The sequence below is a fragment of the Phalangium opilio genome, unplaced genomic scaffold, assembly GCF_054372755.1.
Source record: "Phalangium opilio isolate 3A_F unplaced genomic scaffold, DU_Popi_V2 ptg000013l_1, whole genome shotgun sequence".
NCBI lineage: Eukaryota > Metazoa > Arthropoda > Arachnida > Opiliones > Phalangiidae > Phalangium > Phalangium opilio.
The window spans coordinates 7,561,891-7,573,955 of NW_028324148.1; the positions used below are offsets into that span (position 1 = coordinate 7,561,891).

The 12,065-nt window shown below is 37.7% G+C and overlaps 2 protein-coding genes across 3 annotated transcripts; one reads left to right on the forward strand and one right to left on the reverse strand.

Moving 5' to 3' along the window:
• The first annotated feature begins 4,150 nt into the window (after nucleotides 1-4,150).
• Nucleotides 4,151-6,296, forward strand: LOC149708769 (uncharacterized). Its single transcript, XM_089864286.1, has 2 exons — nucleotides 4,151-4,770; nucleotides 4,896-6,296. The coding sequence occupies exons 1-2, from the start codon at nucleotides 4,312-4,314 to the stop codon at nucleotides 6,294-6,296; spliced, it is 1,860 nt and encodes a 619-aa protein (XP_089720412.1). The 5' UTR covers nucleotides 4,151-4,311.
• A 1,149-nt stretch (nucleotides 6,297-7,445) lies between these two features.
• On the reverse strand, nucleotides 7,446-9,835 carry LOC149708770 (uncharacterized). Of its 2 annotated transcripts, XM_089864288.1 has the most exons (3): nucleotides 9,557-9,835; nucleotides 8,509-9,473; nucleotides 7,446-8,445 (listed from the first exon to the last, which is right to left on the reverse strand). In XM_089864288.1, the coding sequence occupies exons 2-3, from the start codon at nucleotides 9,391-9,393 to the stop codon at nucleotides 8,143-8,145; spliced, it is 1,188 nt and encodes a 395-aa protein (XP_089720414.1). In that variant the 5' UTR covers nucleotides 9,394-9,473; nucleotides 9,557-9,835; the 3' UTR covers nucleotides 7,446-8,142. The 2 variants fall into 2 exon arrangements, with proteins under 2 accessions (XP_089720414.1, XP_089720415.1); XM_089864289.1 differs by having other exon boundaries at nucleotides 8,509-9,835.
• Nucleotides 9,836-12,065: the final 2,230 nt, after the last annotated feature.

The following is a 12,065-nucleotide window of genomic DNA, read 5'->3' on the forward strand; positions in this document are numbered from 1 at the left end:
GATGGATTCTCCCAGGTCACATGAAAAATTGGGGGCAGAAGGGGGGGGAGAAGACGCCCAGCCGTAAGGGGTAATTGCAATGCTTCCGCAGTCTATAGACAGCGAAAGCAAAAACGGGAATTTTTGAAAATAGGGTGGTTTAGAGACCAAATGGCGATTTTAGGGTGGTTTAGAGACCTACCCAAAAAGTAGAGACTTTTAGGTATTTAAGAGACCAGATGAGAGCCCTGCAATGGGATTCGACCCAATGGTAGACTATCGTATTATTTCACACATTTTTCTCTTAAAATGTTTGAAACCGCATAAAAATTCTGTTACTAAAACACATTGAGATCTATTTTGGAATTCAGTATTATTTTCAAAACCAAAAATCTCTAAAATACTTAATATATAAGGTTTTTGAACTCCAAGCGCCCCAAAACACTTGCTTCTTTCATATTCAAACAAAGAAACTGAAGGTATACATAAACGTTTAAGTTTTGGTTTCACTTTATAGGGGTGTGGTTCCCAGCAGATGAGAAGCTAGGTAAAAAGCAAAGGCTTAGCATAAAAATGGCTCTAAGAGGTAGATAAATTGATAATTCAATAACAAATTTCAAACCTTACGTGACAAACGAAGACGTTTCTAGTTTATATAATGTGAGAAAGAACCTTAGCGATGAAATTAAAAGTTAGCAAGCCTAGAACTAATCATTTTCGACCACAAAAATCTCGTTTAAACATTCTAACGACTTAGCAGCGTCAGAGATACTGGAAAGGCTGACTTGCTTTCGCACTAGCAGCGCCCTCTTCGATGATGACGTGCATGGCGTTACCTTAGTTACGCCAGTAGAACAGAGGCGTGTCACCTGACCCGAGATATTACAGGAGGGAGAATGCAAACTAGAAAATCAGATGTGTTTTCTTGCTTTGCAGTTTTTTGTAACGTTATGTTTCTAGTGTTGCCAAAAATATAGTATTATCAACTTCTGATTGTGGGTCGAAATATAGTATAAGTTAAATATTTAACAAAAATATTTTGTGGGCATATGCGGAATAGTAAAAGTCAAAAAAACCGTCCCACAGGCCTACCAACAACTTCGTTTTTCATTTTACTCTTTTTAAACGTGACAATACCGACTAGCGGGAAGGAGTTGGTAATCAATTGGCAAAAATAGGTTACATGTTTAGGACGGTAGGCAAGCATACTTCAAACCACCACAGTTCCAACTGTCGGATAAATGTCGGTTACTAAACGGCCTAAGAATGACTTTCCTTTTAATTTTACTCTTCTTAAACGTCACAATACCGACTAGCGCGAGGGAGTTGGTAATCAATTGGCAAAAAATGTGTTGGAATTTTCTAGACGGTAGGCAAGCCTACTTTAAACCATCTCAGTTCCAACTGTCGGATAAATGTCGGTTACTAAACGGCCTAAGCATAACTCTGCTTTTAATTTTACTCTTCTTAAACGTCACAATACCGACTAGCGCGAAAGAGTCGGTAATCAATTGGCAAAAAATAAGTTGGAATTTTCTAGACGGTAGGCAAGCCTACTTTAAACCATCTCAGTTCCAACTGTCAGATAGATGTCGGCATTGCCAACTAAAAGAAGTAGTCGGCTTCATAAGTCGGAAAAGTGTCGGAATAAGCACGGTACAGCCGACTGGACCGTAAACCGACTATTCGACCTTTAACCGACTGTTATGCGGAAGGCTTGTGCTACTGGGGCTACTTTCCGAGACAATTGTTATTGGTCAAATCCAAACTTGGTCTCTGATTCGCCAAAAAATCCGTCTGCTCGAAAAGTTTCTTTAGAGGCGCTGAATCCCCTTACAATCCCGGTTCCCAACATTCTTCCTAGTGTTTTTCTATTTTAAAGGTACTAATTGTTAACATTTTAATCATAATTAAATTGGATTTCGTTCGTAATTAAATTTTACTTAATTTTATGTATATATTAGGGGTTATTCACCGAGTTCTTCACTTAAGCCTAGGTAAGTGAATTTTTATTTATTGACGGCGACGCACGCGGCACAAATGTTAAAATAACAAAATTAGGTATAATTTTTAGCAAATATGGTTGCTACAAGACACTGTTTATACCCTGGTTGCCATAATGACTGTCGCCACAATACCTTATTAATTTCCAATGTTCTCTTCTTCACGAGAACTAGGTTCTACACGAGGTGACCGTAATTTCAAAAACGGATTTGTTTTGTCGTCTGCTTATATCGCCAAAAATTCTCTTAACACTATTGGCTTAAGAGTGTCGCGCAGTGAGCCAATCGTATTTGTCTCACTTAGTGGCTAGGGGAAATGGCTAAGTTAGGTCTCCTTAGGGGATGGGGTGTGGTGTGGGCCCGATATACTACTCCTTGGTTTTCTAATGTCTGCCCTTTGTCTGTCTGAACTTTCTCGATTTCTTCATTATTGGATTACTTGCAGGCCATAGACTCCCTTGAATTCTCTTGCACTTAAAGCAAAGCCCGGCTTTGATGCCTACTAAAACAAGGCTTTCCTGCTACACAGCGTGTTAAGATTGGAAAAGGGTAGAGTTAACATTACACTCACGTACCGTTTCCAAGTGTATCCTGTCTATGGGGAAGTAATATTGCTGCGTACAAGATAGCCCCCTCCCGCTCCGTCGGGTGGGCACTGTGGTGGAACAGAGAATAATGCCTTATCGTGGCGAAGGGGGTCCAAGTCTGGTGTGGCGGTTCGGATATTCCCTGGGTTCACCCTTGGATCTGTCCGATACTTTTCCCCTGACCGCGAACGTTATGCTTTGCAAGGATGATGGGGGAAGATGCGTGATCTGAGAGAATCGGCCCACTAGTTGTGGAAGGGCTCAGGTCCGGTGGGACACTAGAAAATGAGGGAAGAATATACGACAAAATGGCGGGCAGTCTTTCTGATTCGTCTGACGTAGACTGCCCGCCATTTTTTCCGCGTATTCGTCCTCACTTCTAGCGTTCGATCGGACCTAAGTCGTTCCACAGTTATCGTGTCCCATCATCCCTGTGTTCTGCTGCTTTGATCTCGACCAGTTGTTGCCTAATCAAATGTCCCACAACGTGTAAAAGATAAGCCATAATACTAGGGCGGTGCTAAAAAAGCTAGGCCTATAATTTAGCTAAAAAAGGATTAGTGTCAGGGAGGGTATGCAATAGTCAGTAGAATTGCTTCAACAGGACCATGGTTAATATTATTTGAAAAACCATGACTTTTGGGCATTGTGTTTATCGTGGTGCACTGATCTAATTACTGATAAACTAAAGAGAAGTTACGTTTTAAAATATTTAATCATTAAATTAATATCGCCAAAATGCTGGGCAAAATAAGATAAATAGAGCTTTCACATTGACCTTATTAATTTTTGTAATAGTGTAATAGGGGTTTATTAGAGGAGAAGTATGCGGATTAAATATGTTGTTCAAAGTTGAAATTACGAAATTTGTCACATACTGAGACGAAAATCATTCCACCTTGGACTTTAATACCAGTTTCTTGAATTACAGTCTTGAATGTTTTCTAGTGTAAATAAATAAATAAAGTCCAAGTTCGCTTATCAACTTAATGCGATTTAAAGAAAAACAACTTTAAATGCTGCGTCATTTAATAAAAATGAACTTCGAATTATTTTGGTTAGATATCGGGTGGTAAGATCAAAGAGGAGAGAGAGAGACATAGAAACGCGCTTTATAAATTCCGCCCAAAAATGGGAAAATAGGGGGGTAGTAATTTTCGGTACGTTTAGTTTTAGGACGCACATCCTTTGCGCATGGGGGGATTGACCTCCTCGCCTTATCTCTGTCATCCCCTACGTCAACTATGTGCGAGAAAGCTGCGCTCAGGCGCCGCGGTGTACCGTAGATCTATTCTCACCACGCATGGATCACGGCTGAATATACTGATTCTCTCTCCGTCTTTCTCTCCTCTTTGGAAAGATATAAAGATGTCTAAAAATAGTTACAATGGATATCCGCATTTTAGTTTCGCGCAAAACTTCGAAAAAGGTAGCGGTAGTGATTCGTTGTCATATGGTTCGACAATTACTGGCACTTAAGCCTTTACTTTTCAGCAGCTTATCTAATACTTATTTTTTTAATGCCAGAATACATGAAAATGCGTAATCCGATAAACGTTTGCCAATCGGTATTGACAAAAGTTTATAAGAGGAAGTTATTGGATACACATTGGCTCCATTGTGCCTGCAAATACCCTATAGCTTATAAGAAGGGGGATTAGTTCTCTAGGCTATTTCACCCCCCTCCTGGAAAGGAGAAAAGTCGGTGCTCTACCTAGCGGTGTCTGATAGAAATATTCAAAATGGCGACTACTATAAGCTCGAGTTTGTGTGGTTCCGAAGAAAATGTTCAGTTGAATGATTTAAAAGTAGTTAAAAACATGTCAACTCAGTATAATTATTACGTAATGAAGAAAAATAATATGAAAAGTAAGTCGGTATCATGTAATATCAAAGCTGGTGTCGAATTTCAAGAGGTTAAAGTCAAAGAACAAGCTAAGCCTTTGCAAATGACAGTGTCTAGACATTCTATAAAAGATAAAGCAGTGGATAAAGCAACTCAGTGCTGTACTCTTCCTATCACTGTACCACCAAAGAAATCAACTGATATACAAAAAGCAAAAACTACTGAAAAATCAACAGGAACGTCTGTAATTACTAAATGTAAATGGTCTCAAACCAAGCCAGCGTTAGGTCAAGAATTTCTCGGCGGTGTTTCCAAGCTTATTAATAGTGATTATCCTGAAGAATTAAACTGCCTTGTAAGTAACTATGATTATTTGATTATTTATTTTAAATATATCAAAGTTGGGATGGCCATCTTGGTTAATAAATAATTAAATATGCTATAAAATCTTTGATTGTTGTTGTGTTAATGTATTTTTAGGTTTCTGAAGATCGGCACAATGAACTGTTTTTACGAATTACTAGGAAAAGGGCGGCCGGCATTCTTTATCCTGGCAGTGGATTAAATCCAATTGAATTAACAGTTTGGGAAAGCGGAAAATGCCACTTGTACGTGTTATTTAAAGCTGTTGAAGAATTTCAACTACAGAAAGTTAATAATATGAATAAAGAAAATGAGAGAATACCCAAAGAAAATGGAACTAATCAATCTATCAACAATGAGAGTGGGTCGAATGAAATCAAGATAGTGCAGCTTGAAGCTGGGGAAGATTTAAAAAAATTACTTGATACGATTTCTGGCCGTTTAGGTCACGCATTTTGTCCCGGTGTTAATGAAACTAAAGTAGTAAATGAAAATGAAAATGCGAATTTTGTTCGACACAAAAGATTAAAAACTATTTTATACCCATATCGACGATACCAGGCAGTTCAATGCCAGGTTTATCACCAATATTATTTGAAGAAATTTCCCAAAGACCCAAAGAGCAAACAATGTAAATTTTGCGCGGCACTTACTAACGAAATTACAAAGGGTAAGAAACGAAAGGCAGATGAAACCCCCACTCGGAAATTTAAACGTCAGCGAATAACTAGTAACTATCCCATTCACCTACTAACGCCTAAGAGTAAAAAATATCGGCTGTCAAAAATAAAGCAATCACGATTTCAAATGAGACGCAAAATATCAAAGCTTGAAAAGGAATTAGAAGTTAGAGATTTAGAGGTTTCGGATCCTTTTTCCAAAGAAATGTCTGAGATAGTTCAACGCATTAACCAACAATTCCCAGATGAACTGGAGAAAACGTTTGACTCAACAGATGGCTTTACGAAAGAACTTTTAAAGAAGTCATGGGAAAGAGATTCGAATGTGAAACACTTTCAAGATCAAAGAGATTTTCTGGCTGATCAGGCCAATTCTTTTAAAACTCTTAAAAAGCGAAAATGGAATGCCATTACTTTAAGAGTGGCTCTGGCTGTTTACTGTCGCAGCCCAGCGGCATATAAAGCCTTACGTGGTTTTAATATTCTAAATCTTCCCGGTGAAGGAACGTTAAAAGAAAAAACCCGGAAGTTAAACCTAAAGCCAGGTGTTCAAGAGGAGTTTCTCGCAGAAGAAAAATTGAAGTACAGTAGCTTTAAAGAGGAGAAGGAATTGCTGGGTGAAATAGTTCCAAAGGGTGACGGGATTTTGGTTATGGACGAAGTCAAAGTTATAGATAAAATTATGTGGAATTCAAAGAGTCACGAATTTGTTGGATACTCAATGAATGAAGACGACTACTCAGAACTGACAGATATTTATAAAGCTTCAACACCCACAAGTCCATCACCAACCCAGTACATATTGCAATTTCTGTGGCGAGATGACTTCGGGATATGATTTAATAGGCCCGTACTTCACCTCAGCGTACCCATTTCAACAGAAGTCTTTGGTAACTTGCTTATATGCCACGATTGAAGCTCTTCATATCTTTGGATTTAAAACTATGGGCATAATATGTGATGGAGCGAGTGAGAATTTAGCTCTTATGAAAGTAACAATGGGCATATCCGGTTCCTTCGGGTTTGTTTACAAGAATGGAAATTATAACTTTGAAATCCAACCAAGCTTTGAAAACCCTTTCTCCGAAGACTCCCAAAAAATCCATTGGATAATTTGTCCCTCACATCAGTTAAAGAACGTAATTGGTCAACTATTTGCTTCAAGGGACAATGGCCCCAAAGATTTTTCCCGTAATAAAATACATTTTGGGTGGCATCAGTTAGAGGAAGTTAGAGCGAGGGATAAGGAGAGAATGAAGGTTGGACAATTACGCAGAGCTCGGCATTTGGAAGACAGTTACTTAGTCAGAGATGCATGGACCAAATTGAACGTGGCCCCTTCGAAGGTCATGCAGCAAGAAGATGTTCTCTGCGAGTTGTACGAGTATACTGCTGGAGAGAAAGGTTCAAAAGAAAGTAGAGAAAAAGCAATGGAGACTTACAAGTTTCTAAGAGCTTGTAATCAGCTTTTTGAAAATGGATTTTTGACCAGTAGACGCATAGATAGTGAAACATCTGAAGTCATGGAATCTATTTTAAAGGATACAAATACTTTGAAGATTGGATTAAGGAAATACTGTTAGAGAACCCGGAGTATAACTTCAACAGCCCACGCCAAGCAAAGTTTCTCTCCTGGCAAACTTGGGACCTGTTAAGGGTTGCCGTTTTTGGGTTAAAGAACCTGGTTAATGACTTTTTCAAACGGTATCCCGGGCACTTTTTGGCACCAGTTAGGATAAACGGAAGTTCTATTGAAAGCCTTTTTGCTCAGATTAAATATGCAACTGGTGGGAAAGTAACTTCTCTGAATTATGTTTCTGGCTTGAAAGCTACGCTAATTCGCCGGAACGTGCATGGAAGCCATCGTGGTAATAAAGATTATCGCGATCAAATGTTGTGCTTTAGAGAATATAGTTTGTAAATCGAAAAACCATTACAACTTAATTTTAACTTAGTGTTTATATACTAGATGTGAAGCACTTGTAAATATTTTTGTGAATATTTGAACTTTATTGGTATTAAAAGCCTTTTCTCTTACATCAATGTTTTGAATAAATTTTTGATTTTATTGTCCGTTCCCTTTTAAATATTATTGTGTTTCTTTTAAAATAGGAACATAAAAAAATGAGATTTTAATACTCAAAATCAGCTAATAATTTTGCTTTTCGTTTCCTAGTACTTTGTCTGGCTGATGGTTTTGTATTTACCACTTTTTCTACGGGTCGATCTAACCTGACTATAGCAGAATTGTCAAAAATGGAAGCTTCAGGTATCACATTGTATATCACGTTATTTGAATTAGTAGGTTTAGTCGGACTAGATATATTTACCACTTTTTCTACGGGTCGATCTAACCTGACTATAGCAGAATTATCAAAAATGGAAGCCTCAGGTATCACATTGTATATCACATTATCTGAATTAGTAGGCTTAGTCGGACTAGATATAGTACTGAGCTCATCAATATGGTAGCTGCTACACCCTGGTGTTGGGTGATCCAAGTTTATAATTTCAGTACACTCATCAATCCTTCGTCTTCTTGGTTTGAAACAGGTTGACTTAGTAGGGGAACTCATTGTTAAACAGGTTTCTTCGGAAGCCATTTTTGATCTTGTCTTATTTTTTCCAGCTTGTCTCTTTTCTCCTGTCTTTGGCTTATTTTTTATAGCTGGTCTCTTTTCTCCTTATTTTGGCTTATTTATAGCTTGTTCTTTCTTTGCCCTTTTTTTCACTCCTTGTTTCTTCTCTTCTCCTTTCTTACTTTCTTTTAGAGCAAAAAGTTTATCCCTCAATTGTTGGCCTCCTTTTTTGGTTTTCTCATGACTCGAAATAAAATCCTGCAGTCTGCCGTGGACCAATTTGCGTGTCCATTCCTTATAGAAGCTTTCAACAGCATGGCTTTCCAAATTTGACGAAGGAATAAAATCAAAAAATAAATTTCTCTGCTCCTCTGTTTGTGAGAAAGAAAAGCTTTCATCTGCGCACTTCTAGAAAAGAAACCAAAATTAATAAGCTTTTAGCTAGCTTCATATTAGATCATAATTTCTTACTTTAACCATCTTAGTTCCGTATTTTAATAAAGAATGCTTGTTCGCATATTGGCAAACCTTTGCTAGTAGGTTTTTGATAAAAGGCAGAAAACATTTCTTTGGATAACACATTTTGTTACGCGTATCACGTATTTTTAACTCAATTGGCAAGTCTCTTTGTTTTTCTTCATCATTCATTTTTACTAAAGCAACACATTTAAACAAATAATCATCTTCCACCTTTTGCTTTGGGGATATTTTTGTTTTTTTATTCCACTTTCTTCCCTTTCTTCCTGTCCGTCCATAAATTTCTCCAATTGTACCTCCGCCAATTAAAAATAAGCCTGTATCACTTTCATTTGCATAATTGTGGGATAAATATGAGGGATCTTTTAATTCGTGACACGATGTAGTAAGTTCCATTTGCTCATCATTTTGAAACCTCTCCGGGTGTTTATCAATTGCTTTTAAAAAGGTGAATGCTTTGGACGTAAGCGTAGTTAATACCGTGAATGTTTCTGTATTATCGAATTCTTTTAGATTTAGCGCCTGTTTTAAAGGTTTTGATTCATTGAAAAAATTAACGGTTAGAACCGCCATTGATTTGTTGGTGCGAATTTTTGGTCTTTGTTCATCTACGCCCGTATCTGTGGCTTCCTCAGAAACTCTATGTTTGGTTTTTGGTTCTTCCGGCTTACAAGCGTTTTTCAATTTACAGAATAGTTCAAATAAGCTAATGAAATACCTTTGTATTTTCTCAGAGTTTAACAGCGTTAGAAATAACTTCATCAGGCTTTCCGAAGACTTTATATAAAAATTTACGTTTCTTTCACAATATTTAATAAAAGTTTTCATTTTCTCCTTCACTTCTGCTTCCACTGTTTCCACATCTTCTACTTCTTCCATGTTAAGCCTTGGCAGCAGTAGAGTAGTTGAAGTTGAGTGCAGTACACGAAATATACTTCGTATTTTTCTGAGCTAGAACTCTGGAAGACAAGAAATTTCATTAGATTCTCAGAATAATACCTAATTTGCTTGTTGTATTCAGAATATTTAATTAAACACCTACCTTCATGCAGCATCTGTTCCAGCTCCAATGCTCCATTGCTGAGTCTGTCACAGAGTCTAGACAGCACTAGCCTACTTCATAATGCTAGATGGCGCTACCAGTTACTCTAAAATTTCAATGACGTCACATATGACGTACTCCTTACCCAGAGTTCCGTGTTTAAGTTTCGAAAATGACGGGGGGGATGAAATTTTCATCTAGGGCAATTTGTTCCCAACGCTTTTGTAAGGGAAACGTCGATCTCATTTTCTAGCGTATCCGATAACTTTTGCTTATGAACTTTTGGTATTGATATGGAATATGTCATTGGCCATTTTTAGCGTCTCTGATATGTTGCGAACTGTTTTTGTATTGTCGTATGTTTCGAGGATTTACGGAATTATATTTTCTGTTTACGGAATTATATTTTCCAGGGCCGGATTAACCACTAGGCAAGTTAGGCAATTGCCTAGGGCCCGGATATCTGAGGGGCCCGTAATCAGCTAGTTTTCAAAAATTGAGAAAATGAAAAACCGAAAAATATATTTCCCCCTCTTTCTCTAGCAAAACATAACGTCACTGACACCATGGAAAAGCCAGGTGAGATGTAACGGCAGCCTAATGTTGAAAAACCCGTTACCCAAAAACATTATGGCAATTTATAAAGAAAGAAAGAAAAAGACGAAAAGAAACTTAAAAATGCAATGGAAATGTATTTTCAGAAGTCGCAATCCTCGGAGAAAGAAATATCATTTTGAATTCGTGTTGTTACTGACGTCCCGTCATTAAACACTGGAGTTGCATTGTATGATTCCTTGATAAGCTTTATTCAGGGTGTTCGTCATAATTTGAAATATTTTAAATAATTACTCAGCTCACAAAATAGATAATTTACTAAAGTAACGAAGAAAGGGGAAAAATACGTAAACGGTTCTTTGATGAAGGCGCAGGAAAGAACAAGGCGACCCAAGGTTTGGGCTCGTAATAGTAGCCACATCGTACCGTACTTGACAGGCGTACAGAAAATTTGAGTGAATAGCCCTTGATTGATTGATTACTTCATTTTTTTACTTCTGTTATAATTATAATAGTGTAACACGAACGGAAAACGTGAGTACCCCCACGATGAGCATCCTTTAACAATGGTTAAACGAAATACCCGTAAATGCCCATTAAAAGAAGTACAGAAAATGAGAGTGCATAACCCCTCGATTTCCCTACAAAAATAATAAGCCATAATCCTTACTTCAATAAATTAACTTACGTTATAATTGTAATATGCAGGGCCACAAGCTAGTACTTTCTTTTAAAATTCTTCTCGATTAGTGGAGAAATACACGTAACTTCTAATAATAAACATCTCCTCAAGACCATTCTAAATATAACAACGGAATATACTTTCTTTTGCTTTTTAAAAATTCTCCTCGATTTCTTTGGATTTTGAAATAGGGGAGCGGGATTGAAAGCGTGAAACCCTTATTGTCGACGGGTGACAGGAATTTTAAAGGCAGTATTAAAACTTTCCATTTTAATTAGGGTAACACCATAATCCTCTATCTCGCTTTAAATATGTCGAGCAATCGTAAAACACAATTCAAAATGCTTAACCTTACTGGTACAAATAAATGCAATGCTCAAAGTTACTGTTATAATCCCCATCCTCTTAAAATACACGAACGTAAAAATCACCTCACCACAAATTTGTCCCATTCACTCTCCCTTAAATGACGAACGAAAAATTCTATACTACCAAACGCGCTACTCTTTCACGTCTACTGGTACTAGTACTAGTAAGAGAACGAGTACAACAGGGCAGGCCAAACTAAGAGACTCATCGTAGATGTACATCATACGATGTGGCTAAAAACGATGATAACACACTGAGTGGAAGGGAAGCTTTCAAAATAAAAGCGTTTTACCTAGGATAAGGGAGTCAGATGGATTGGAAATGATGATGGGCGACCTGCGGCACCATATCTCTCCCAGTGTACCTCGCGCACGCCCCTACCCTTCCGTAGGCGATTGCTAAGTGCTGCCGCGTAGCGCCATTTTATTTCAATGAGAACTAGCTTCTATTTTTGAGATAGAGGGAGCGTCCTTTACAATTTCGTCCGGCACGACCCTACCTAACCGCTGGGGATGATGGGAGGACTATGGTGCCGTAGGTGGGGGTACAAAGGCAACGCTTAAGGTATGGGGGTTTCCACTCCATTACTCTCTCCTTCAAGGTTTTACGTCTTATGTGACCGAGGGATCCGTCATTGCCAAAAAATCCCGTACGCTCGAGGAAAAATCCAAAAACAAATCCAAAATTCTAGTGAAAATACAAAAAGGATTTTGAAATTTTTGAAAAATCCGAAGATCTTTCAAAAGTTTCAAAATATATAAAATTATGTGAAAAATCCAAAAATCCACCGAAAATCCAAAAATACCGAAAATTTTTTACAAATCCAAAATAACATGTTAAATCCGGGAGTGTGTGCGTATTTTTTTAGAAATCCAAAATTTTGTGAAAATCCACAAAAAATCC